We start from the raw sequence: 27381 nt of genomic DNA on the forward strand, positions 1-27381 counted from the left end.
TCTGTTGAAAACTATTATTAAAATGAACAGTGTAGGCTCACTCAATGATTTTAGCGTGTCTGATTAATACAGATGTAAATGCTCCATATGGAACTTACAACACTGACAAAAAGGATGAGTTAACTCACTTTACATTCTATAAAACATTAAATTTGAAGAATTACTAGAGTGCAAAGCACCAAGGTTTAGGCAAGAGAGCCAAGTTGGCAGAAAAATGTCAATTTCATTAAATGAGGGATGTTACTTGTAATAAAAATCCTTTAAAAATTACCACCTTGCCTGGCCAGCGTGGCTCAGTGGTTGAGTGTTGACCTATGAACCAGGAGGTCATGGTTCGATTCCCAGTCAGGACACATGCCCGGGTTATGGGCTTGGTCCCCGGTGTGGGGCGTGCAGAAGGCAGCCAATCAATAATTCTTTCTCATCATTGATGTTTCTATCTTTCCCTCTCCCTTCCTCTCTGAAATCAATACAAATATATTTTTTTTTAAAATAAAATAAAAACTACCACCTTTATTATCTATCATATTATGGCCCAGATCATGTTCCAGACCCATGCAGCCATGAGCTGGACCATGGCCTGGCTGTCCAGTGAGTATAGCAGCCCTGGTGACATGTCAGTTGCTATAGAAACCAAACTCATTGTGCAACAAACTGGGCTGGTCATGAAGTTGACTGAAAGCAAAGCCTTGGTATGTTAAGATCTGTTCTATTTTCAAGTGTAGACTCACCCCTTAAGGAGCCCCTCAGAGTTCCTTAATTAGCAGAGCAAAATGGGAGCCCAGAGACATGGCAGGAATTTAAGCTGAGTCTCTTCAGGAACAAGCGAACTGACTGATGGGGACAACTCAGAAAATTCAGACAAATGCCCTATCACAGAAAAAAAGGACTTGGGCCCTGAATTATCTGGACACATTGATCTAATTCACCAGGTATATTTATCATTTCCTGCTTTTCTTCACCTCTGTAGAGAAATTATTTTCCTAAAGCATTTTGGGATAAATCCAAAGTTGGCAGAGTCACCAAAAGTTCTTCCCATGTCAGACCTCAAATTCTTTGCAAAACTGAAGCATCAAACACAGTTAAATCCCTTTGCAACATCTGCCTCATAGGTTAGCCTTCCAGATGGCGTTAGGCCAGACCTCTACCAAATAAAATAATGTAGCTGGGACAACAAGTGTTGGCGAGGATGTGGAGAAAAGAGAACCTTTGTGCACTGCTGGTGGGGATGCAGAATGTAGCCACTGTGGAAAACACTACAAAGTCACCTCAAAAAATGAAAAATGGAACTGCTTTATGACCTAGCGATTCATCTTCTGGAAATTTATCCAAAGAAATCTGAAACACAAATTCGAAAGAATATATACACCCCTATGATCATTGCAGTGTTATTTACAACAGCCAAGATTTGGAAGCAGCCCAAGTGCCCATCAGTAGATGAGTGGATAAAAAAGCTGTGGTACATTTACACAATGGCATACGACTCTGCTGTAAAAAGGAAGAAAATTTTACCCTTTGCGACAGCATGGGTGGACCTGGAGAACATTATGCTAAGTGAAATAAGCCAGGCAGGGAAAGACAAGCATCATATGATTTCATTCATGTGTGGAATTTAATGAACAAACTGAACTACCACGCAAAATAGAGACAGACTCATAGATAGAAAACAGGCAGACAGATCTGGTGTATGTGTTGAGGAGGGGGATATTGGGGGTGCTGGTGGAGGGGTTGAGCAAAAAGGAAAAAAAAGAGAGAGAAAACTCATGGACGTGGACAACAGTGAGGTGACTGCGGGGGTAGGAGGTGTAAGAGAGCATAAAGGGGGTAAATGGTGATGGAAAAAATGAAAGTAAATTACATTTTAAAAAATAATGTAGCCGGGGAATGTGACTTCCATGCAAATCTATGCAATGATGAGCCACGTCATAAAAAAGTTTTTCCTTCTATGTGAACTGCTGTCTAGGACCCCTAAAATGGCTCTTTACAGTAGAGGAACAATCCGTGCTCTCTACAAATAGATTTATAACTGAGAAGGCGTCAGATGTTCATCGTTCTTCCCACTATTAGAAAGAGTTCACACATTTTAAATTAAGTCCATATATTCCCTGGAACCGTTTCTAAATGAGTTGGCTTGTGCTTCTCCTTACTATCTTTCTCCACCGGGGTGTGCAGGTTATGGGTGGGCACGTGCTTTGGAGTCACAATGCTTGGATTCGCATCTGGGCCCCATTGCTTACTTGCTCTGTACCTTTGAGAAAGTAACTCCTTGTGCCTCAGTTTCCTCATCTGTAAAATGGGGGGCGGGGGTCAAAGGTGAGATCTGCTTTGAAGAGTAAATGATAAAACTGTGCTCAGCTGTAGAATACTGCCTGACACCATAGGCCCTTGATATATTATTCTATAGCATCGTGAATCCAGCACATAAGAGCTGCGTTTAATAAGGAGAAGGAACTAGAAAATGCTTTTGTCTTTATCTTAATGTTGTCACCCCTTCTCTCCAACCTTTTTTCATTCCTTTGCCAAAGATCAGTTATATTTTTTAAATGCTAACATAAATACAGGTCCAGACACTTTTACTACACCCTGAATTTCCAAAGCAAAACACCAAATGGAGAGAGATGAATGATCAGAAAGCATTTACCAAGCCAGAGATTGGCTTTAGCTCCCCAAAGACATGGAAAAGCCAGGCAGGCTCAAGGCCCAGCTGGGTCCGATGTGCAGCTGATTCAGAAATCCGACCTCATGATCAAGGTGGACACTGACACAGGGTGAGAAAGAAGCCTGGCAGCGTCACAGACTCCTCTTTCAGAATTCTGAATGGGTCTGTGGGAAACAGAATGGTCAGCAGGCCTGGCGAGGACAGGGGGGACAGGGAAGGGCAGGGAGCTACGGCGGCCTCTGGCTCCCGGACTCCTTCCTGCTCCCCAGACCCCTCCAAGCCCAGCCCAAGTTGGAAAGGAGCCACCTCTCCTACCCAGGACACACAGAGGCATCCAAAGGCCACTGTGCTGTAGGGCTCTGGCTCCTGGAGTCCTACAGCGCTCTCTACCCCAGTGCCAGGCACAGGGGAAGTGAGGGTGCCCCCTCCTGCCCTGTCCTCTCACCTAGAGCTTGGGCATCGTCCCCTGGTTATGTGCCAGGAAAGCGGATCTGGATGGAGTCCTGGAGCCTGCTTCCAAAATCTTTCCCTTTAAAACAAAGCCAAGCATTCTGAAATTATCCTCACTTATTATTGAGTTCAATGTTAGTCATTACCAGACTCAGATTTGTAGGAGTGGCAGAGCCTATTCAGCCTAATAGTGGCTTATCATGAAGATGTGTTCTGGTAAAACTAAGAAAAACCAGGGAATTCAGTCTATGAAGATAAACATCTAAAATTACCGTGGTCTCTTTTGAATTGGGGAATATCTATTTGAAGAGGAGCTTGGGAGAGAAATTTGAGGCAAATTCCAAGTCTTCATAACCTACCTTGCACATAAATCCTGAAGATTTTCTCTGAAAGGTCAAGGCTAATGGGTTTCCAGGCGAGACTGCTGGTGTCCAACAACTTTCTTTAAAAAAATATATATATATCTTGATTTTCAGAGAAGAAGGGAGAGGGAGAAGGATAGAAACATCAACGATGAGAGAGAATGATCTGCTGCCTCCTGCACGCCCCCCACTGGGGACTGAGCCTGAAACCCAGGCATGTGCCCTGACCGGAATCGGACCATGGCCTCTTGGTTCATAGGTCGACGCTCAACCACTGAGCCATGATGGCTGGGCTGTCCAACAACTTTCCAAGTTACCTGCCCAAGTTAGAAAACAACCAGCAGAAGTGAATGCTGCCATTTTTACACAGATCATCATCATTCTCAGCCTTTTATGGTAATGCTTCCAAGACAGAGGGGCTCAGGGGTGTCACAGAGCAGAATTTGAAGTCCTGGCTCAGAATCCTGATCCACCACTTTATAGCCTGTGAATGTGAACTGGCAACTTCTCCCAACTCAGTTTCCTCATCAGCAAAGCGGAGTTATTACCTGCCTCACCAGGTAGACAGGAGGACTAAACTCCTGGGTATAGACTAGGCCTCGGGTAAAGGTTAATTCCCGATGGCCCCTCTGCTCATGGAGCCTGCCCAACACCATATGCTGCTCTCGGGTTAGCCTCTTCATAAGAGAAATTGTAGTTTGAGATGTAAGAGAGACTATAACTTGATTACAAAACCTTTTCATTATTTGATTCTCAATGAAGACATCCATTTATCCAGTCCCTATGGGATGCTAGCAAATACATTCAATTGCCCCCACGGTCCCCGGGTATATGATGCCAGGGTGCACTGGTTTTCTCGCCCATCGCTCATCCATTCACTTCATTCATTCACTGCATGCTTACCTGCCAGCCACTGCATGGGTGCCGGGGATACAGAAATAAAACACACAGGGCCTGCCCTCCAGGGCTCACAGCCTCACAGGCAGGAAGGACACCCACCTGCCCTGACCAGTCAGTTCTAAGAGCGTTGAGTGGGCTGAGAACCCTGAAGGACGGGGGGTTTAGCCAGTGGAGCAAGGCAAGAAAGATGTGCCAGCAGGATATACTGAGTGTGCGAAGGCACGGAGGGGAGAGAGCAAAGAAGAGGGGAAGAGAGAGGCGGACAGACAGGCATCAAGGAACTACCAATCAGCTGGGGCCTCGTGTCTCCAAGTGTCCCCAGACCAGGAGGCATCACCCCAGAGCCTGTCAGAAATACCGACCCTCGTGTCCCAACCCAGACTTACTGAGTCAGACCTGCCTTTAACAAGCCCTCTGCACATTGGAGCTTGAGAAGCTCTGGTGTAGGGTCAGGCTACCGATTAGGATGTGTAGGGTATAAAGCTGACACCCTACAGGAAGGCAAGGACCAGGTGCCCAAGGGCCTTGAATGTCATGCTGAAGGCGATAGAGCATCAGTCACGGACAGAGGCCGGGCAGGAAGTGATGCGAGCAGACTGGCATTTTTTAAAGCTGAGTCTGGCTGTAGCACGGAAAGGGGACTGGCTGGGAAGGTGAGGACAGCCGGACACAGGCCGAGACCAGAGAAGCAGTAGCTGCAGTGGACCTGGAGAGAAGGGAAGGGCTTGGCCAGGAGCAGACACAGAGGGGGTAGGGAAGAGGGCCCGGGCTTGGGGGATGTTGAAGGAAGTAAACCTGATGGAACTCGGTGACTGTTGGGTGTGGACATGAGGAAAAAGAAAGAATCAAAGAAAACTTGGAGTCCAGGCCCAGAAAACTAGGCCAGCGGTGGTTGCCTTCGCCAAGGCTGAGAAAGTGAGAAGAGGGCGGGTCCCCTCCTGTGGGTGTTGCCTGGGGGGGCCAGGCAGGAGGGCCAGGAGGAAATGCCAGGAAGCCCCCAGGTACCCAGGTCTGCGGCTCAGCACAGATCCCGGCTGCCAGGAGGAATCCAAGGGCCTCCAGTGAGCAAGAGGCGGCTGAAACCACAAGCGTCTCCCCGTGAGAGTGGGTGGAGTAAGAAGAGAGAAGATGAAGGAACCTTGGGGGCTAAGAACAGTTAGGGGGAAAATGCGTGAAGACAACTCCGGAGAAATGATCTGAGAAGCAGGAACCACTCGCTGCAGGAGCCAAGAGAGGCGTTTGGAAGGAGGGCGTGGATCACAGCGTCAGGTGCTGCAGAGGCTTCAAGTAACTCGGGACGAGACCCCTGCCTTCCAGGGTCAGGCCCGCCTCTGGGATATTGCGGGTTCAGGTCCAGACCCCAGAATAAAGCGACTGTCACAATGCAGTGAGTCATGATGTTTTTGCTGGTGGAGGGTCTTACCTTTCATTTGTAAAAAAACACAACACCTGTGACGCACAGTGGAGACAAGCCCAGGAAAACAAGGCATGCCTTTTGATGGTTTTCAACTGGGGTGGCTCCAATGATGGCATTTTAGAACTGGAACTGATTTTAGCTGTAGCATCTCCTAAACTTCTCTGATGTTAAGAATCACCAGGGAGGTACCTAATTAAGATACTTGCTCCTGGTCCCCATCCCTGACCCAGAGCGTCAGAACCTCCAGAAAAGGGGGCCTGCAAAACTGGGCTTTTAACAAGCGCTACAGCAGATTCTCGTCAGAGAGGTCTGGGCACCTCTCCCAGAGCCTGGCTTCTCGAGCTTTAAAGTTCACAAGAAACATCCGTGACCTTGATAAACTGCAGGTTCTGAGTCAGTAGGTTTGGATGGGCCCAGAAGCTCCCCGATGATGTCCAAGGGCCACCCTTGGAGGAGCAAGGCTAGAGAGCACACCCGTCTCACTTTGCAGATGAGGACACAGGTTTCAGGCAGGTAAGCAGTTGAGCCAAGGTGACCCAGCTGGTGAGTGGCAGAGCTGAGAGATTTGTCATGCCCGAGGGGGTCTCTCTGATCGTGACTGCTCCTTCAGGTGCCCCCATTCTGCCTTCAGCAAGGTTGGCAGATTGAGTGTGAAGTTAGCGGGCAAATCATTAACTTCACTTGGACTCCTCCCTCGCCCACCTGCTTTCCCCCCTCGGCCCCTCTCCCTTCCCTTGACCCCACCAGGGTCTCTCGGCTTCTCTCTCTTTCCCCAAGCTTCCCCTCTGCCGCAGAAAGGCCAGGTGAAGGCATGGCCACCACCTCCGACCGGGGGCAGCTGGAGGGCTGAGGGGAAGAGCCTTACCTAAGTGAGACCCTGCCGGCCACCATATGCTGCTGCCGGAACAGCTCATTAGACGGCCTGTGGGAGCTGCAAGGGACCGAGAGCTTCCACACGGGAACTTGGTGGGGGAAGAACTTTCCAGCATCTGTCAGGGATGCCAGAGACTGTTGGCTGGGAAAGGTGTGATGGTCGATGACAAGTTTCTGGTAGACTCTTCAGTGACCTTGCCGTCCCAGCTAGGTGCCTCCTGCCCCACGACCCCTGGAGAGGTCCCTCCCCCCCAACAAAGAACAATTTTTGAGTTTTGATTCATTTCCAGACCTTTTTTATGTCCTTTCCCGCCGTGAGTGCTGCTTCCTGACTGCTCTTTTTTCTTTTGTGCAGGTGACAGCAGAGAGCACCCCTGTCTGTGTTGAATATTCCCCTTACTGCTCCGTCTTTTGCTTTCTCCCCCTGTCCCGCGGCCCAATTCCCAATTACTGCTGCCTCCTCCTGCCGCTCGTGCCGCCTGCCTCCCCGGTGGCCCAGGGCCCTTCCCCCCACCTCCCTCCAGTGTCCTTCCCCTCCTCTGTGAGCGCCCTGGCCTCCCCCGAGCCCTGTGCCCCCGTCGCCAGCCACCCTGTGCTATTTCCCAATCTCCTCCCCCGCCCCATTGGAGACCCCTGTGCTGTGCCTGCCGGGCCCCAGGAGGCCCAGTAAAATTTACCTCCTGTGGTAATTGGCCCTGAGCAAGGCACACAGCACAGTGGAGTCGGGGAGAGGGGGACATCAGCTCCCAGAAGGCAGGTGGACGGGAGGGGGCCCAGAGGGCCATGCCAAGACCAACCAAACCCAGGAGGTTGTGTGCAGGGGAGGAGCAGGAAGAGGAGACAGCGGCTGCCACTTCAACCCTCCTCTAGCGCTAAGGAGTGAACCACCAATAAAATCCCATCACCTCTCAAGGCTCATTTGATTTCTTCACTCCTGTGTCTGGCACCTTCCGGAATGTTGCCACCAGAAAGCCGACGGGCTCTCCTGGCTGATCAGCCCCCGGGCTGTGTGCATGTGCGCACGCCAGGCGGCCCTGGGAGAGGCACCCGGGCCAGGGCCTTGGGAAAACACACGCTGGAACTGAAAATCCCTTCGCACCACACTGAGGAGGGACCAATTAAAGGGCTCAGTCGCTGTTTACATTCCCTTTTCTGCCTACTTATTAGGCACTGCATTTCCCCAAATCAAAAATCTCACCTCCTGGGTTCCAAAATAAAACATATTTATGGTCCATAATTAGGCTTTAATGAAGAGCTCCTCTGGGTATGTGAGACAACACACATTTCCAGCCACTCAGATAGATGCGGCCTGTTATTTGTGACTGTACAGAAAGCGGCCTATTACACTAGGCAACACCAGCGCTGGTAATGAGCTGTAATTCTTCCCACCAACTAAAGGAAGCAATAAGATTGTTTTAAAAGGCATCTTTTGGACAGAATCTTGGCACCTCCTAGGCACCGGGCATCTGAGTCAAGGTAGAAAGGGTGAGGGGTCAAGGTTCAGGAATTGTATTGTTTGGTTTCTCATTCTTTTCAACTTTGTCTACCAAGAACTTTATAAGGGCCCAGCCAGTGTGGCTCATGTGACCCATGAACCAGGAGGTCACAGACTGATTCCGGTCAAGGGCACATGCCCGGGTTGCAGGCTCGATCCCCAGGAGGGGGCGTGCAGGAGGCAGCGGATCAGTAATTTCTCTCTCATCATTGATGTTTCTATCCCTCTCCCCTTCCTCTCTCTGAAATCAATAAAAACATATTTTTTAAAAGTGTTTTAAAAAAGAACTGTAGCCGAAACCGGTTTGGCTCAGTGTATAGAGCATTGGCCTGCGGACTGAAGGGTCCCAGGTTCGATTCCGGTCAAGGGCATGTACCTGGGTTGCGGGCACATCCCCAGTGGGAGATGTGCAGGAGGCAGCTGGTCGATATCCCTCTCCCCTTCCTCTCTCTGAAATCAATAAAAACATATTTTTTAAAAGTGTTTTAAAAAAGAACTGTACTATGGCAAGTGATGTGAGGCACTGAGCAATTTTTAGGTGCAATGGGCCTGACTCCCAGTCGTCAGGAACTTGTATAAATAGGAGATTTCTACCTTTGTTTCCTTTCCTGGTCCAATGAAGAACTATTCAGTCAACAACTACATTGTCAAGAGAACTGAGGCCAGACACCTTTATCTCAACAGTTGCTGGGTTTCTTTGCTACTGGAAGCGTCACCTTGCTCAGATCCCAACACAAAGTATGGGTTTGACATTGTCCAAAGCAAACCACTGTCTTCCCAGTGTTCACTGACCAACTTCAGGAGGTCGAATTGCCTGGTGACGGAGCTCCTGAACCCAATCCCCTCCCTCCTCTGTAAGGCCAAGGGCCTACCACCTGCAGAGGGAGTTGTATTTTATCTTCCTGTGTAAATGTTACTTGGTCTTCCTCAGATGAATGTATGTATTGTGCCACGTGGAGCAACATCCCTAGAAAGGCCCCAGAGGGCTGACATTTGGTTCACTTTGGGGAGTAGGTGGGGTGACAAGAACTGGAGCCCAGATACATAAAAACCTATGCAATCTGGGTCACCTCATTTACGACTGCAGTTGCACCCGGAGAAGGAATATTTCACAAGAGTTTGCTTTCCATAGAACCTAAACGGCTCCACAGGGAAGAAGTCAGCAGTGCAGCCAAATTAGATTATAATCTTTAAGGTCATGACCAAAATGTCTTCCTCATCTTTGTGAACCCTCAAATTATTGCATAGCAAAGACATACAGGTATTTGTTGAACAAATTATAATAAAAAAAAGAGTTGCTATTTGCCTTTTGGATTTTGTAAAAGGATTGAGGGAGAGTCAGGAATGAAGGTTACTGAATAAGTTATTCTCAGCCTATGGAGCCTGCATGACAATAAGTTTCTGGTCCAATTCAGTTCTCTCCTGGGAGTGACTTCAGATTTCCAATTATTATCCCTATTTATAGAAGCAGCAGCAGCTACCATTTTTAGCAGCTCATATGCACCAGACACCGAGTTAGACCATTTACATACATTATTGCTAACTCAACAAGATAGGAATATTCCCATTATACAGTTGCAGATACTGAGGTTGAAATTACGGACCTCAGGCAGGATCCTGCCTGAACTACCAGTGGTGATTTCTTCGCTGCCAGACCTGGTAAAACAGTCTCTGGACGTTCAGCTTTATTACTTTAGTTTGCTGAAAACTTGATTAGAGGAGACGTGGTAATGGAAATCATTTAAAAGAACGGATGCTTTGAAGAAGGCACTTTTTTTGAATAAGAAAATAAAATGACCTATTACCTTAAGCCATCTTGGGTGTTTTGCACAAGAAAAAAAAATGGTTCTACTTTTGGAAATCACCATAGTTTCAGCTGGATGCATCTTCTCCAGCCATGCAAATCATACCAGGCGAATTTTATTTGTCCTGCAAGGTGGAGGGCTGGGGGGTGGGTGGCAACACACCAGCCGGCTAAAGACAGGGGCTCCATCCTTAAGGACCTTACAGTCCTGCTGGAGGGAGAAGGCACACGCATCAGGCAATTTGAGAATATTTAGATGCTAAAGGCCATAGAAGCCTGTAAGTTCTTGGCAACACAGAGCCTGAACAGACTCGGTGGACGTAAAATTGGAAACAGACTTTGAAGGACCTGCTGGCTGGCAGGCCCTCTGAGAGGGAGGATCACTCCCCCTGAGGGTGTGAGGGGATGTGGATGGGGTGGGCGGGGGGGGGGGGGGGGGGCCGAGGCTGGGGAATTGCGATGTTCTGCTGCCTGGGCTGAGAAGGAAATTTGAATATTCTGCTGGGATTCCTGCTGGAAATCAAAGTAGATGCTTGTGCCCAGGACCTTTGGGCCAGGTCCCAGATACGCACTGGAGTTGGCCTGAGCCCCAAGCCTGCCCCTTCCCTGGTCCTCCCTCTGTTTCTTCCTCAGTAAATAAGAATCCCACTGCTTCCTCGAACCCTGTCCATCGGTGAGAGGTAGGAGCAGTTGTTGACTTCTGAGAGCTGGGGAGGGAGGCACCCTCGAAGAGAAGCCTCCGGATTGGAGGAAAGCAACTCGAGGTGCAGAGAAAGTGCCTCCCCCATTTTCTGTGCTGGGTCCCTTATTGGAAAGCCCTTGATCCCTCTCTGTCACCCTCCTCCTCTCACTCTCCTCTTGGTCAGTGACATTGTGTTGAGTCACCACTCTCCACCCTCCAAAGAATATATTCTCATTTTCTGGAGAATTCTCTCCTTTCTGGTCATGCCCTCGGCCTCTCTGAGCTCCGCCAACTTGCTCCAAGCTTCCCTCTGCTAGTAACTTCCCTGTGGAACATAGTCCTCTCTGTATTGGGGCGCAGAACCCACTGCCTTCCCCTCCTGGGGCCCGTCAGGAGGAGGAGGTAGTCTCCAACCATTGTGTTAAACGAGGCTTCGTGGGCTGCCAAGGAGAACTTCGTTCCTTTCCTGACTCTGAATGAAAAGTATTCACGCAACCACAACTTACACTGGAACATAAATCCAGTTGTCCTCACGTGCCAAAAAAGGCTGCTCTCTCGCACACGCTGGGGGACCCTTCCCAGCTTCACCCCCGTTGCCTACTGGCTACGGCTATTTATGAAATTTCTGAACTGTCCAAAAGGGGATGAGCCAGGAAAGTTCTCTTGGAAGGATTTAGTCCAGATACTCACGATTTTAACTACTTGTGAACTCAAGAACTTGTAGAGATGCATGGAAAATACCGAGACTCCCAAACTCACATGCACTCACGCTTAACAGTGATGAAGAAGGAACATGAGATTATTCATACCAATTAGCAACCTAGTTCAAGATGTGAATTTAAAAATGTATATTCGTGCCCGGTTGGCATGGCTCAGCCGTTGAGCGTTGACCTATGAACCAGGAGGTCACAGTTCAATTCCTGGTCAGGGCACATGCCTTGGTTGGTTGCGAGCTCGATTCCCAGTGTAGGACGTGCCGGAGGCAGCCAATCAATGATTCTCATCATTGATGTTTCTATTTCTTGCTACCTCTCCCTCTCCCTTTCTCCCTAAAATCAATAAAATAAATATGTATATTTTTAAGTATATTCATTGGGCAATTCAGTCCATGTAAGCACTCCAGCTATTGTCGTCCTGTGCGTGTATCATCCCAGCACAGTGGTGGGGACCACAAAGGCAAGAAGAAGGGTATATGGTCCCCAGATGCTCGGGGCCCTTCTGGAAGGCCAGGTTAGCTGCCTTAGCTGCCAATAAACAATCTGGGGGCATGGACATGCAGGTACCAAAAGGCTGGGGTTCAGACTTGGATGGCACGGAAGGAGCAGGGCCTTTCTTCGTCCCGACTGTGCAAGGCTCTTGACAGTGTTAGCAACAGGCCCATCCCAACATCACTGAACTGGAAGCTAGAAACTTCTTAGCAAAAGAAAAGACATTGCAGGTGTCACGGGTACGCACTCATGGTGAAAACAGCCGGGGAAGTAGGTATTATTATTTCCCTGGAACAGGTGGGGAAACTGAGGCTTCGAGAAGTGACTGGCCCAAGCCCATGTGGCTACAAGGCTGCGTGACCAGGCTTCTCCCCTGATCTCCTGGCTCCGTTCTCTTAACTGCCTTCCCTATTGCGGGCCCTGTGAGCAGTCTTTCTTTTCTGCATGAGGATTTTTTTCCCCATTGATTTTTAGACAGAGTGGAAGGAAGGAGGAGAGACAGTGAGAGACACATCGATTGGTTGCCTCCCACACGGGGATTGAGCCTGCAACCGAGGTACGTGCCCTTGATCGGAATCGAACCCGAGACCCTTCGGTCCGCGGGCCAATGCTCTATCCACGGAGCCAAACCGGCTAGGGCCCTATGAGCATTCTTTATACCGAACGTATTTTCCTGTAAAATATTCATTATGGAAAATTCATTTGCACCTTTCAGCAGCCCCACAACCACAGATTTTGTCACGGAAGAGGAGGCCAAACCTGGGGAGAATGACGGTCAGCCCAGACATGCATAGCCCAAGGGGTGGCGACAGAAGCAGACAGAAATCGCAGCTGCCAGGGAAGGCGCCGGCTCTCTGGGGAGCAGGTAAGGACCCGTGGCTCACGCGTCTTCGTCCTCAGAGAGAAGTGACTTGTACTGTTATCTGATGAATTCTGTAGGGTTTGTAGACACTGGTACTTTTATGTAAAGGAGAGTTACCTTACAATGAAACGCAAGGTTTTAAAAACAAACCACTGACCCTAGTTGCCTTCTCCGAGGGAGGTTGGTGGGGGAAAGCAGGGCGGGGGAGTTTATTATTTTTCTCTGTCATCCCTCCATAAGCGTGACTGTGCATGTTTTGAGTGGCTGCCCGCATTGGGCTTCCAGAGAGGGCATTTGAGTTGTTGGGTGTTGGGTTCGGGGTAGAGATGAGGCGGGAGGGTGGAGGAATGTCTCACTTGCCCACAGTTCCCCCCGCCCCCAGGAGTGTCTGTGGGTGGCCGACTGCTCACCTCCCACAGAGACCTTTTCCCCTCTGAACCCAGGTGTCAAGATCTTACTGTACGAAATAACATCGAAATGAACGTATGCTTCATTTCAAAATGCTGGCTTGGTAGACACAACCTCTTTGAGTCCTGCCTGCGCGTTCGTGCTAAGGCCCAAGCCATGCTGCTCTGCGAACCACGTCACCCTCTCTGGTGGTGGCAGAAGGACAGGACCTGAGGACTCAAGGAAAGCCCCGCCTGACAGCCAGCCCCGCCGTGGCCCTGCCCTTCCCCGTGGGCAAACCACTGGGCATCTCACTTCCTCAACACCCACTGAACACTGTGGCCTTTATTTTAAAATATGACACAGACTGTGGTAGACAGGTGTAAATATAGAACATGATGGTGTTTGGACGGCCTGAGATTAGAGCATACGTGAGCCTGTAGCCACCAGACACCCACAGGACCCAGGGAACTGATGCTCTGGCAGGACAGAGCTCACTTCTAATGCCAGCACTTCCTCCTCTTGGAGGTGGAGCCCTCGATGGTCAAACAGTCACTCTGGGCTACTGTTCCCTTTCAAATAAGGATAATGAAATCTATCTCATTACATTGCTATATAACTCAAGGAAACCATGTACTGACCAGCACGTGACTATAGTGGGCAGTGAACTATTGTTGGTTTCTCTCTAGCCACCTCCCCAATAGCCCTTGATGAACTCTCGAATATTATTTAAAAAGTGAAGCTCCCCGTGCGTGAAACGTTCCTAGACCCATGAGGTTCATACAATCCTCCACCTGCACCCAAAAGACAACTCCCATTATCCTGAGAGATTCATTGAGAATTTGTCCCAATTTTGTCTTCTACCCAGGGCTCCTTATCTTCCCCCAATTATTTCCTCAGTAATCTCACTTTAGTTCTTTTTTCCATATTCTAAAGTGAGTTGCATAAATTGGAGTAGGAGCCAGATGTTTGAATTGTATCCGAGAGGTAGTATATAGAAAGTTCTTACAAATCAATAAAATACACACACACACACACACACACACACACACATCAAGAATATGAATACCTAATAGAAAAACGGTGACGAGGCATAGCAGATAATTTCACAGAAGAAATGGGTAGCTGATAAACATTTGGGGGTAAAAAGTTCAACCTCCCTAAGTAATAAATGTAAGTTCACATGAGAAAAATTTGGCCTACCAAACTGAGTAAGGTTTTTAAAATAATACTCAATACTTGATAAATGACACTAATAACTAACTTCCTGGGCACTACTGTGCCAGATGCTGTGCCAAGCCTTGTAACACGGCTGTGAGAGATGCTCTCATATCCCGCCTGTAGGGTAACTTGGTACAAATTGGAATTTAGCAATGTGTCAAAAGGTAGAAAGTTGTACCTTTTGATCTTGCAATTCCATTTCCTATTAATCTGTTCTAAGAATATACGACAGATAGTCCAAGATGCATGGGCAAGGGCATTTATCATGGTGTAATATATGGTAGCAAAAACCTCGAAACAATCTATATACACAAAGATAGGAGAAGAGTTAAACAAATTTAAATTGCGATACATTTATATAATGTACCCTTATATCAGAATTAAGATCCTGTTCTTAAAATTGATGGCAGGAGCTAATGCTCACAGTAACAGTTGTAGGGAAGGAAAGAAGGACGTAAAGTTGCATATAGCCAAATATCCCGATTTTATTTTTTTTAAACAATATTTCTAGATAAGAGAGTCCTAGTTGCCTCCATGAATAGGTGGGTGTGGCTGGGGAAATACATAGCAAGGGCTGTGGGCGGGGCCTGGGATCAGCCAGCACATACATGCTCCACCTATTGGGGTTCAAATGCTAAGCCAACACACAATTGCAAGATGAAAACAGCCCAGGGATCTTTTTTGGTGCCTTGCTGGGAATCAAACCGATGACCTTTCGGTGTATGGGACAATGCCCAACCAATGGAGTCACACCGGCCAGGGCCAGCCCAGGGATCTGGAGTTTGTGATCTATCCCCGAATTCCAGGCAGTAGCAATGCCATGTGAGTTTTAGAATTTTGGTGGTTTTTATTTCTCCATCCTCTTCTGCATGTTCCACATTTTCTACCGTGAATATCGACTACTTTTATAACCAGAGGGAAACAGTTAAAATGATATGGCTGTCAGAATGTAGGAAGCTATTGGCCAAGCACATGAAGAAGTCTAGACCGAAGACAGTCTTAGGGCAGATGGATGCTGTTTCTGGTTTCTTTTCATTGCACCTAGAACATTCAGTTGCATTTGGTTGAACTCCTGGACATGGCAGGCACTCCATCCACTGCTGGAGCCCATGCAGGGCCTCAGAGAGGCCCGGCAGCATCTGTGGGGCTGCTCTATGAATAGCACATCCCTGGCGTTCCACACCGGTGTTGATTCCCAGGCCTTGAACTATGAAATCTGCTCCCTGCTTGATAGACGCAAGAAATAGGGTTAAAATAGCATAAATATAGGATGCACAGTCTGCCACCTTTAGGGGACACACACACACACACACACACACACCCCACACACACACACACACACACCCACACACACACACACACCCCACACACACACACACACACCCCACACACACCCCCCACACACACACACACCCCAGGGAGGCGCTGATGGAAGTTTTAGAGGAAGGCAGTTGTGGTGACGAGGAAGGGTGGAGATGCGTTTCCTGGGGTGTTTCACATCCACAGGAGCTGCAGCAGCACTTAGCCTCTGACTCCTCCTGCCCCAGAGGCCACTGTCACCAGGTGACAGCTGGTGGCTTCCAGGAAATGAGCTTATGGCTCCTGTTGACTTTCCAGTTTCTGTTTTGCAGAAGCTGCCCCAGCTGATTCTTTTGCCCCTTAGGCGTCTCCCAAAGCCTGAACCAAATTGGCTCTGGGCACAGGGGGCAGCGCCTGCCGTACAGCAGGTTCTGAGTGTTCAGGGGGCGGCCAGAAGATTCCGGTTCCGGCGCTCAGCCCAGTCTGGGTGGGCACACCAGCTGCCCGCCCATAGGTACAGCCAGATGCTCAGGGCATCCTGGCTTTGCTGATATGTCTATTACCGGGGCTTATGAAACCCATGAGGGGCCTGGTAGGAGAGCGTAAATGATTTCTAGAAGAGCCGATGAGTAAAGATTCGCACTGTATAGCTGAGTGTCCCCCGCAGCTCACAATAAAGGAGGCTTACGGAACATTAGGACGTTAGAGGCTCGAGCTGGTGCTCCCCTGGGAGGCCTCAATTAAAGCAAGTCAGTATTGACTCGCCCTTGGCTGAGCCAGACATGCCCAGAGGATTTGCATTTCCCCCGCCTGAGCTGTTATCACGCGGCCTTCGTGAACCCGTCCCATAGCATGGGGTCCCGTCCACTCTACACGATGCACTGTGAACTGCTTTAGACATCGAATGGTAAGGACAGCAGGGCCTTGTCAGATGCTGCAGGCTAGCAGCCAGGGAGCTGAGCGGGAAGGCCAAAGTCAGGAGGGGAAGGTAAGTGGGATCACAGAAGTATTTTCAGTGTCCTATGCACATCAAGATGCTAAAAAAAAAAAAGAACCCTCAACAACACACACAGACAACGATGAGTTACATGGATGCTCATTTTCACAAGGAAATTGGAAGTCCAGCCAGTTTCTTTCTTTTTTTTTTTTAATACTTATTTTCTTTCAGAGAGGAAGGGAAAGGGAGAGAAACCGCAATGATGAGAGAGAATCACTGATTGGCTGCCTCCTGCACCCTCCCCCCCCCAACACACACACTGGGGATCGAGCCCACAATCCGGGCATATGCCCTTACAGGGAATGGAACCGTGACCTCTTGGTTCATAGGTCAACACTCAAACCACAGAGCCGCGCTGGCCCGGCCAGCCAGTTTCGTAAGCACAATGCAAACCATGTATTATAAGAAGACAAACAGGGTATCAGGCAGGCTTGAGTTCAAATTTTCGCTCCATCACCAACTAGAAGTATGATCGTGGGCAAGTTACATGACCTCCCTAAGCCTTGGCACTCTCACTTATAATGTGGTGTGACTGTAGTACCTGTTTCATAGGATTGTGAACCTAAATATGTACATGTGACACAGTCAACATGGTGCCTGGCCTGTTCAGTGTACTAGTAAGCTCTCAATAAGTAGGCTTAGTCATTATTTTTATAAGGCAAGTTTTAACCAAATGATTCCATCAGTAGTAATTCCTCTCTCCTCTCTCTGTGTCTCCTCATACCTCAGGACCAGGGCATTGGGGGGTAAAATTGTATTTATAGCCAGAGGTTACAAAATTGACTAGGGGCTAGTGAAAAAGAGGAGGTAATGAGAGCATTATTGATTTTTATTTGCACTAAGTAGTAAACGTAATCACAGATCATATATTTAATTGGGCACCAGCTTCGAGAGCCTTCCTCCCAATCTGCCAAGGCAGACTGTACTTTTCCTAAGATTTTGTAGAGCTGTGTGTGAAGCGGGAGTGTCATAAATGTGTGTTGTACGAATTCAGATCACAAAGCACTGGTGGTTTTTGTAGAAGTCATTCCTGGAGTGTTGGTTTTCCTTTCCAACAAATACTGGAATAAAAACCACCATTTGAGAGATTTACCCATCACCAGCCCTGACTGGCTTGGGGCTGGACAGTCTTCCTGAAGCTTCTGCAGACAGGATGTGTACCCTCCAGGTCAGCCCTATTCCCCAGAACCAGCCTGAGTTCCACAAACATACAAAGGAGAAGTGCGAGGAAGCCAGCTCTGGTGCAGAAGTCTCATACCCTCCCGCCATGTTGACCACATGTCTTTTCTCCTCTAAGCTTGTTTGTTGCCTCAGGGACTCTCACCCTTGGTAGCGGAGGTCTTTCATCCGTGAGCACCGATAGTAAAATGATAAATTTGTCTTTTCTCAATGCAGATGCAGTTCAACGAGAAGGCCCAATGTGGGCAAGTGACACTAAGCTGAAGAGGCCAATTCTAGAGAGAAGAAACTTGGTCCCATCCTCACAGCCATTGGCCATGAGCAAGAACGCCTCTGAAAGAGCCAGAAAAGGGGACCCACGTGCCCGTTCCCAGAATGAGCCACACCCAGCCCTATCCCAGGCCTTCCCAGGAATGAACAGTCCTCGAGTATTGAGTGAGAACTTGGGGCCACCACTCTTCACCACCACCATGGGAGGGTCGAGAAGGGTGCCATTTAGGTTCAGAGATGAAGATTTTTATTCCATGTTATCGTTAAGTCATGGAGATGAAGATGATGACACTGAAGAGGAAATCCACGCAGAGGAAGAACTTTTGTTGCTCGGTATGCATTCATCCCGTTCTCCTTCCAATCATAAGAGAAGTCAATTTCTTGGAACTCAGGCCAAAAGTAAAAACTGTAAAGAAAATCCTGAAAATTGCAGGGCTAATTCTGTAAGGAATGAGTCCAGTCATGGCTCACTAGGAATCAGCAATGTAATGGAGCCAGTGAGAGAGCAGCCTTCTGTTGGGCAAAGGATGTTCCAAGACCCCAGGCTGCCTGACGGGGAGTCTACTAAAGAGAAAGACAGCGGTGACAGTGAAAATGAGAAAAAGACCTTTCGTTCACAGGACACCAAACTCAAACCTAATCTAGATGATGATCTCAATGCTGAAAATGTATTTAGTGATCCTGCTTCTCTAGAAGACAGGCCTGGGACCCATGATTATGAAAGAGAATGGCAAACCCATTTAAATGGTTCTAGTACTTCTCTTGATTATTTTGTTTCTGGAAGACCAACAGCTCCAAGATCACCAATAAATTCATCTTATAACACTCCTGGATCATTAATGCATTCTGCCCCGAGAGAAGACATTTCAGGAGACTTGTCAATGACATCGACTTTAGTTCACAGTTCAGACTCAGAGGGAAACTCAAGGTTTAATGTTCGTCAACCACTGTCTCCAATTAGAAACAGGAATCCATCCGCCAGTGCCGAAGACCACAGTTACTTTCCAGTAAACAGTGCACATGAATTTGGTGTCAGGGGAGCGGAAGCTAATCCTTTAACAAGTCAGTCTCAGAGGGCTCCAGTGCATACAGAAGATCTCTTACTAAATTCTCAAAGCAGCATGCCGCTGGCGGAGCCTTCCGGCTCCTTTCCATCAAGAATGAACTTACAAGGCCACTTGCTTGTGCCTGGGTCCCTGCAAGAAAATATGCCATTTACTTTCTTTGCAGTGTCTGATTTCTCAAACCAAAGTGGTAATGGGGACAGAAGGGCAGTCTTTGGTTTCATAGATGAAAAAGAAGCCACTAAAGAAAAGGCAGACCCAGAGAAACTCAAGAAATTGCAAGAAAGGTGAGGAATTTTCATGATTATATGAAAATACATATATTTTTTTTATTCCATTTTGCTGAAATAATCAGTGCTTTTATTAGAGGGTCATGGGAATTTTAAATAATACGTAGGCCCTTCCTTGACATTTTAATGACTACGTATATTGAGAAAGTTGTCTATTTTGTTGCTCTTAAAATATATGCAGCTATAAAAGAAAGTTTGGTGTTCCAGTTCAATTTCTTCAGTATTCCCTATGTGTTTTTCTACCCCTCTCGAATACTGCAATTTTAAGAAAGGTAAGTTTGCTAGATATAAGGATTTCTGACTGTTCCATAGGACTAGCATTTCTTACTGCAATTAGGAAACAAAATTTTTTATGAAAAGATTGCTATCTCCCCAACATCAGCACTTAAAATTCACCAGCTCTCCCTCATGGGACTTTGCACAAATCCAACCAACAGTTTTAGAATTTGAATCTTCCAAAGTAAAAGGCAGGTCCCCAATGGTTACCATAGTTACTGCAGTTCTCTGAAGGGCTGCTCTGGGGTAACCACTGCTTCCATTTTATTTTTTATTATTTGTATGTTTTTTAAAATTTATTACTTCAGAGAGGAAGGAAGAGAGAGAGAAACATCAATGAGAGAGAATCATTGACCACTACCTCTTGCATTCCCCCTACTGGGGATGGAGCCTGAGATCTGGGCATATGCCCTGACCAGGAATCAAAACCTGACCAAGCACCATTGCTTCCATTTTAGTCTCTCTCTCTCTCTCTCTCTCTCTCTCTCTCTCTCTCTCTCTCTTTCTCTCTCTCTGTCATCCTCACCTGAGGATATTTTTCCCATTAATTTTTAGAGAGAGAAAGGGACAGAGAGAGACACAGAGAGACACAGAGAGAGAAACATCAATGTGAAAGACACACATCGATTGGTTGCCTTCTACACATGCCCAACCAAGGCACATGCTCTTAACCAGAATCGAACCTGGGACCCTTCAGTCTGTAGGCTGACGCTCTATCTATTGAGTCAAACCAGCTAGGGCTAGGAGCTCTTTCTCATGCGTGAGAGAGTAGATTTTTAAAAAAAAAAAATTTTGTTATTGATTTCAGAGAGGAAGGGAGAGGGAGAAAGGGATAGAAACATCAATGATGAGAGAGAATCATTGATCAGCTGCCTCCTATGTGCCTCCCACTAGGGATCAAGCCCACAACCCGGGCATGTGCCCTGACTGGGAATCTAATCAAGACCTTCAAACTCGCTGAAACCGGTTTGGCTCAGTGGATGGAGCATCGGCTTGCGGACTGAAAGGTCCCAGGTTAGATTCCGGTCAAGGGCATGTACCTGGGTTGCGGGCACATCCCCAGTAGGAGATGTGCAGGAGGCAGCTGATCGATGTTTCTCTCTCATCGATGTTTCTAACTCTCTATCTCTCTCCCTTCCTCTCTGTAAAAAATCAATAAAATATATTTAATAAAATAAAAAAAAAGACCTCCAAACTCATAGGTCCATGCTCAATCACTTAGCCACACCAGCTGGGCAGGAAGTAGATCTTTTTTTTTAATTACTCTTTTATTTCTTATGAGTTGATATTGGATATTTCACAACTATCAAATTTGATAATTTGAAAGCCATCATTAAGCAGCATGTCAGGATTCTGCCGTTTCATTTATGTTAGGTGTACCGTGCCCTGATCTTGGCTCACAGATCTGGAAATCGATTCTTTGAATTCTAGCCCTCTATGTGTAGCTAATTTGGGCCACTAATTATCCTATTGATATTCATTTGTAAGTGGGAAATTCCATGGTAATGAGTTAGACATACAAAAAATGAGAAAAAAATAGAACATAGAATGCATATATACTCCTAGATGTCTTTTATCCAACTGCAGAAAAGCAAGTTTCTAGTTAGTAGCACCTTTTTCTTTTCTTAAACAAGCTACCAGGAGACTGCCCCATGGTTAAGGACCAAACGCCCCACACCCATCCATCCTCCGCTACCCAGAAATACAGCTTCAGACCCACTTGGCAGGAGTCTCAACCTCCACCACCCAAAGTGATGCCTATAAAAGAAAAATTACCTATAACTATAATCCAGCAATAAGCACTGTCAAAACTGTTTTCAGTCTCTTATCTTTGCATATAAATGCAATTTTGAGTAAACATTGGTTCTTATTTCATAACTAGTGGCCCACTGCATGAATTCACGCACATTGAAAGAAAATTAATTAGCAGAAATATTTTAATATCACTATTGACCCTTTCTCTGTAATAGAAGTGTCAACCAAATTCACAATCGACAATGACAGATCAAAACACACATGTGCAATTGACACCAAAGAGAGCTTTATATATATCATGCATGCACGAGTTAATGTTTATTTTTAAATTGCCAGTATGCATCATATGTACCAGCCGGTCAGTCGGTCAGATGGTCGGACGGACAGATGGTCGGTCACTTGGCCTTATATATAGAGATATACCTTACTTTAATGTTTCAAGCCCATTTCTCAATGCACTTCATGCTCTTTAAAATGTTTCCCTTGGTTAGGTATAAAACATATGTACCTTCCAGAGAATTAGAAAGAAAACAAAACCCAGACATCTCTGTGTCCACCTTCGAGCTAATAGAACATTGCTGGAGCTGGTGAGCCCCTCACCCACCTTGTCTCACCTCCCTCCCGCAGCCCCTCCGTCCCACCCCTTCCACCCCTAGGAAATCATACATGCATTGCACTTACCATTCTTTGCTTTTTATTTTGTTGTTATTGAATTTATTTTGCTTTACGGTTTTACCATATTAATATATGTCCTCTTAAACAATATATTGTGCATATTTTTAAATTCTATAGAAATGTCACTATTATTTTTTAATATCTATTCTGAGAAATGTAATATCTATTCTTCTACAATTTGCTCTTTCCCCTTATATCATTAGTGAGATGCATCCTTGATGATATATTTGGCTTTAAATCACTCACTTTTACCATTACAAAGTATTCCATTATATGAACACCACCACAATCCGGCCATTCTCCTGTTGATGGACACTTGAGTTCTTTGCTATTTTCTGCAAACAGCTCAGTGTGAACATTCTCGTAAGCATCTCTTGGTGCACATGAAAAGAGTTCTCTGAGATATTATTTTATCTAGGAGTGGAATTGCTGGGCTGCGGGTGGCATACCTTTCACCATACTAAATAATGTGAATTTATTGTCTCACCTTGCCAGCACTTGTATTGATTGTCCTTTCAAATTTTTGCCAGTCTGATGGGAGCAAAAAGATATTGTAGCTTTAATTTACACCTTCGTAACTATTAATGAGGCTAGGCATATTATGCGCTCTTTGGAATATTAAATGACAATTGTGTTTCCTCTTCTGTATGTCTTTGCCCATTTTTTAAGAAGATTTTTATTTTATTTTAGAAGTCCTTTACATATTCTGGCCACTAGTCTAATCGTTTCGCAGTTATATCTTAGAGATATATTTTCCCAATTGGTAGTTTGTCTTTTCTCTTTTTTGATGCTCTTTAATGAAAAGAAATTCTCAATTTGAACGTGGTCAAATGTATCCACCTTCTTTTGAATTGTGACTTGTATCCTGTTATCTTAAGAAATCTTTCCCAAACCTGGGGTCATTATTCTTCCCATTTTCTTCTAAAATCTCTACAGTTTTACTTTGCAATTTAGAACTCAACATGAAATGGATTTGGGACTTAACTGTAAAGTGATGTTCAATATGTGGTGTGAGGTACATGTTATGAATTCCAGTTGTCCCAGGATCTTTCCCTGCTGGCCTACAGACCACCTCTCTCATGTAGCATACATATCGATGTATAAACTCCATTTCAGGACTCTCTGTTCTGTCCTAGTGGTCCTTTTTGTTGATCCCTGATCCAGTATCACATCATCTTAAAGTCTGTACCATTATAAATGTTGATAATATGGTACAAAGCCTCCCTTTCTACTTTGTTCCTTAAAAAGCCCTTGACTATATTTAAGAATCAGCTTGCTGGGTTTTCATTGGAATTGCATTGAATCTATAGATTATTATGGGGAGACATGACATCTTGGAGATAAACATTTCTTTGATAAACATGGTATACATATCTTTTTTCTTTTGTGTCCATAATGGAAAACTATAATTCTGTTCTTTTTTTATTGAACTTCCTTTTCTTAGGGAAAAAGTTCTCTTAAGAAACTAAGCATACACTTCTATACCAGGAGCAGTGACCATTTCTCCCTCCCTCTTGATTTTAGTCTCTAGTAGTTTCCTTTCCTTGGCCAGACAGTCCCCAGTCCCATGAAAGTCTAAACAACAACAACAAAATAGCATTGTGTTTCTCAAAGGCCTCCCTACATGAGCATCAACCAGCTAGTCTTCATTCACCATTTATTTGACACAAATGTATTTGCTTACATTTTTATTCATTCCATCCTCATCAGATTCTGGAATACTGGTATAAATTGTTGGCAAGTGTCGTGGTATATTGGTGAGCTCATGTCCACATTTATTGGTTCATCATTCATCCCAAACAACATCTACCGAGTGGCCTCTATGTGCAAATACTTTGGATGCACTTTACAGTTTGCAGAACAGGTTCACCATCATCCTTGCATCCAGTCTGCCCATGACCCTTGACGTAGAGAGCGGGTGTATCATTACCACCCTGGCGTTACCCACAAGGAAACAGAGACCTGGGAAGCTTAAGTCACGGGTCCAAAGTCGCCAAACTCACAAGTTGTGGAGGCGAGCCCGACCACAGATCCCATGCCCTCTCCCACAGCTACAGCGCCGACTTCCTCACGGTGGCCACGCCTTTCCCACAGCTCCCCTCCGCGGCCCTTTCCCACCCCTCCAGACTTAGGGTAGCATGCTGGTTCTCCTGGTCAGCTCACTGCATCAGCTACTGCAGAGACACCTGGTATAACTATCCGTGCGCCTACTATCAGTAACCACACCTGGAAGAATCTTCAGGAGGGTCAGAGGGAGCAGGGGTGGAACTGGGAGCCCTGCGGACAGGTGTGGGGGGATTGCTCCCTCTCCCCCCCCCCCACCCCCCCGTTCACGCCCTGGGAACTGGTATTTGTGGAAACTGCAAACGTGTGCACTCTTGGTCACGAGGGCTTGTTTTCCATTTAGTCTCCTGGAGGAGGACTCAGAGGAGGAGGGAGACTTGTGTCGCATCTGTCAGATAGCCGGGGGTTCCCCCACCAACCCCCTCCTGGAGCCTTGCGGCTGTGTGGGAAGCCTGCAGTTTGTTCACCAGGAGTGCCTGAAAAAGTGGCTGAAAGTGAAAATAACATCAGGTAAGTGGGGAAGGGAGAGCGAGTGGCGAACGTGCGAGGACACAGAATAATAGGAGGCACCGCAGTGTGGGACTCAGAGCCTTGACAACAGCTCGCTCACCTCCTCCGAGCAGGAACTCGGGGAAACGTGCCCCCAAGCCCGGGCTCCTGCTCCCAGCCCTGGCCGATAGTAGCAGGAATCAAGGCTGTCTTTACATCATGGGCGGGGAAAGGAAATTTTTTTTTCAAGTCTGAGAGCAGAATCCTGGACCTTATGCTTTTGATCCTGACCCCTGCTTGAGGCCTCAGCAGAGGGTCCCAGGAGGAAGGAAACTAGAAATTGGTCAGGCGTTGAACCTCAGCAAGCACACAGCCACCATGCCAGTTAGTAGACACCTGGCCAAAGCAGTTCTGCTTCCATTTATTTAAGGGGGGGGGGGGGGCACTAAAGAAACAGAGCAGAGCTGCCTTTTTGCAGTAGGGGTAGGAAAAGAGCACTGATCGAATTTTCTAGAACTTTATTAGACAAGGAGCCTTCCATGTGCTGGTTTTGTCAACTCTGTCTTTAGCCAATCAGATCTTGTAACTGGGCATGAAGCCCCAACTCCCTGGGGAGGTTATAATCTAAATACAGCCACATCAGTAGGTCAGTGTAGTTTTCTTGGCAGAGAAAGGGGGGTTCTTTCAAACATGGTTTTAGGAATGAGAGCCACTTGAGCAAAAAAATACAGAAGCCCAATGCAAAGAACGACTCCATGAGAAAATAGCTGCTATGTCTTTCAGACACACGTCTCCAAAACTTTCTTTACACCCCCTAACCAGATCCTCTTTCCTACCTCTTCTACTTTCTCCTCCTTCGTGGCCATCCTTCCAGGCAGCCTGGGAGACCTAAGAGCTCTACCCTGTCCCCAGGGGGGTATGGCTGTGCCCCCTTAACTAGAACAGAACACCATTTAATCAGAGAAGTGAACACGTGGGGTGATCACACTGTCTCCTCCCTGAGGCCCTTACACCATAAATGAATCTGCTTGAGCACACACAACCTAGGGCCACTGCCCACACGGCTTAAATGCATCTCCGTGTAGTATAGGCAGAGGACTGAGTCCCTCCAAGAGCAAAGACTTCAGCTGCTAATGACTCTGTCATGCAATATTTCCTCTGACTAGAAATTTAGGCTGATTACGCATCTAGCACAGAAAAAAAAATTACTCATGAAATAGACAACGGAAGTCCTGTTAAATGCTTGTAAATGCTTGTAAATGCCGACGCTGGTCGCGTGTGTTGAGCAGGATTAGATTGGAAGACACATGAGACCTTCAGTAGCCTACAACATTGCAGACTGTTGCTTTAAAAAAAAAAAAATCGAGTGAACAAAATGCAGATAAGGGATTACTGTTCATCCTTGTCCTTTGAAATTCTTTATTATTTACTATTTCTCCTTACCCTCGGTGGGGAAAAATAGGGCTCTGAAACTGAGCAAACCTTCTCTTTACCAAGTAAGTGCGGTAACTAATTCGTCCTGCATTCTCTAATGCAAGCATGTCAAACTTGTGGGCCGAGGGCCGCATCCCTCGTTCATTTGGCCAGTGTTAGCCTTTGAGTTTGACATGCTTGCTCTAAAGTATAAAATAAACATTGGCACATCATTAGCCTAAATGCAGCAACGACACTGAGGGAAAGACGTCTGGAAGAACGTTTGCCCAGAGAGAACAGCCACAGGTCTGCATCTTCCACTTTTGCACTGGGAGTAGGATAAGTGGAGAAAAATGCTGATCTAGAATACATGTTTAAAAAAACAAAAACAACAACAAAGGAAGCCTTCTCATGTTTCTTTTCCCAACTCTGAGCTCAGGTTCAAGTGCTGGCCCCGGATACAGCTGTGCTAGTTCCCACATGTGGCCCCAGGCTCCCTCACTTTTCTCAGGTGAGAAGTTAAGGCAGATTTTAAGCCACAGATTGAGGATAGCTTCCGCCATCCATTTGGTCCCCACCAATTTATTTACTTGGACCTGTGTTAGATCTGCAAGAAAAAAAACCCCACACAAAATAGCAAAAACATAGGCCCAATATTTACCTTTTTTTTTTTTTGCAAACAACTGTGTTACAGACTCTCAACCTCCATGTAGCAAACCCAATTTTATGAACCAGTATGTTTATATTAAAACTGAAAGCAAGACCTGTTATTTAAAAGTCATGGGACTTTCACTTATACGAAGCTTGCATAATAATGAAAGTGATTGCAAAGGAAATTTTTCCATTCTCAGATTCAAGGTCATTTTCTAAGGAAGATGACCGACTTTAAAAGAAGGTCACCGAAACTCTGAATTCATAACACACACAAGTTGGCTCTCAAAATGTCAACACCAAAAGACCCAAAGTGTCAACACAGAAAGACCCAGGGTCATACATAACAAAGAATTCTTTAATTTAAGGGGCGAATCTAGGCGCTGTGAAGACCTGTGAGATGTGTAAGCAAGGCCTGCTGGTCGATTTGGATGATTTTAACATGACTGAGTTCTACCAGAAGCACCAGCAGTCCCGGGTAAGAGACGCGCACAACCATTCTGCCTCCACAGGCTAAAGTCGGTTAGACATACAGGGTCAGTTTGGCTCAGTGGATAGAGCCTCAGCCTGCAGACCAAAGGGTCCCAGGTTTGATTCTGGTCAAGGGCACATACCTCGATTGCAGGCTCCTCCCCGTCC

At 46.6% G+C, this 27381-nt stretch overlaps 1 protein-coding gene across 1 annotated transcript in view; it reads left to right on the top strand.

Moving 5' to 3' along the window:
* The window catches only part of MARCH10 (membrane associated ring-CH-type finger 10), an 81415-nt gene that overhangs the window by 35938 nt on the left and 18096 nt on the right, over positions 1-27381 (top strand). Inside the window, exons 5-8 of the mRNA XM_014458702.2 lie at positions 12566-12715; positions 18012-19416; positions 24533-24699; positions 27111-27220. Of these exons, the coding sequence (XP_014314188.1) occupies positions 12566-12715; positions 18012-19416; positions 24533-24699; positions 27111-27220 (1832 nt within the window). The remainder of the gene's footprint in view (positions 1-12565; positions 12716-18011; positions 19417-24532; positions 24700-27110; positions 27221-27381) is intronic.

Source organism: Myotis lucifugus, unplaced genomic scaffold, assembly GCF_000147115.1.
Source record: "Myotis lucifugus unplaced genomic scaffold, Myoluc2.0 scaffold_99, whole genome shotgun sequence".
Lineage (NCBI taxonomy): Eukaryota > Metazoa > Chordata > Mammalia > Chiroptera > Vespertilionidae > Myotis > Myotis lucifugus.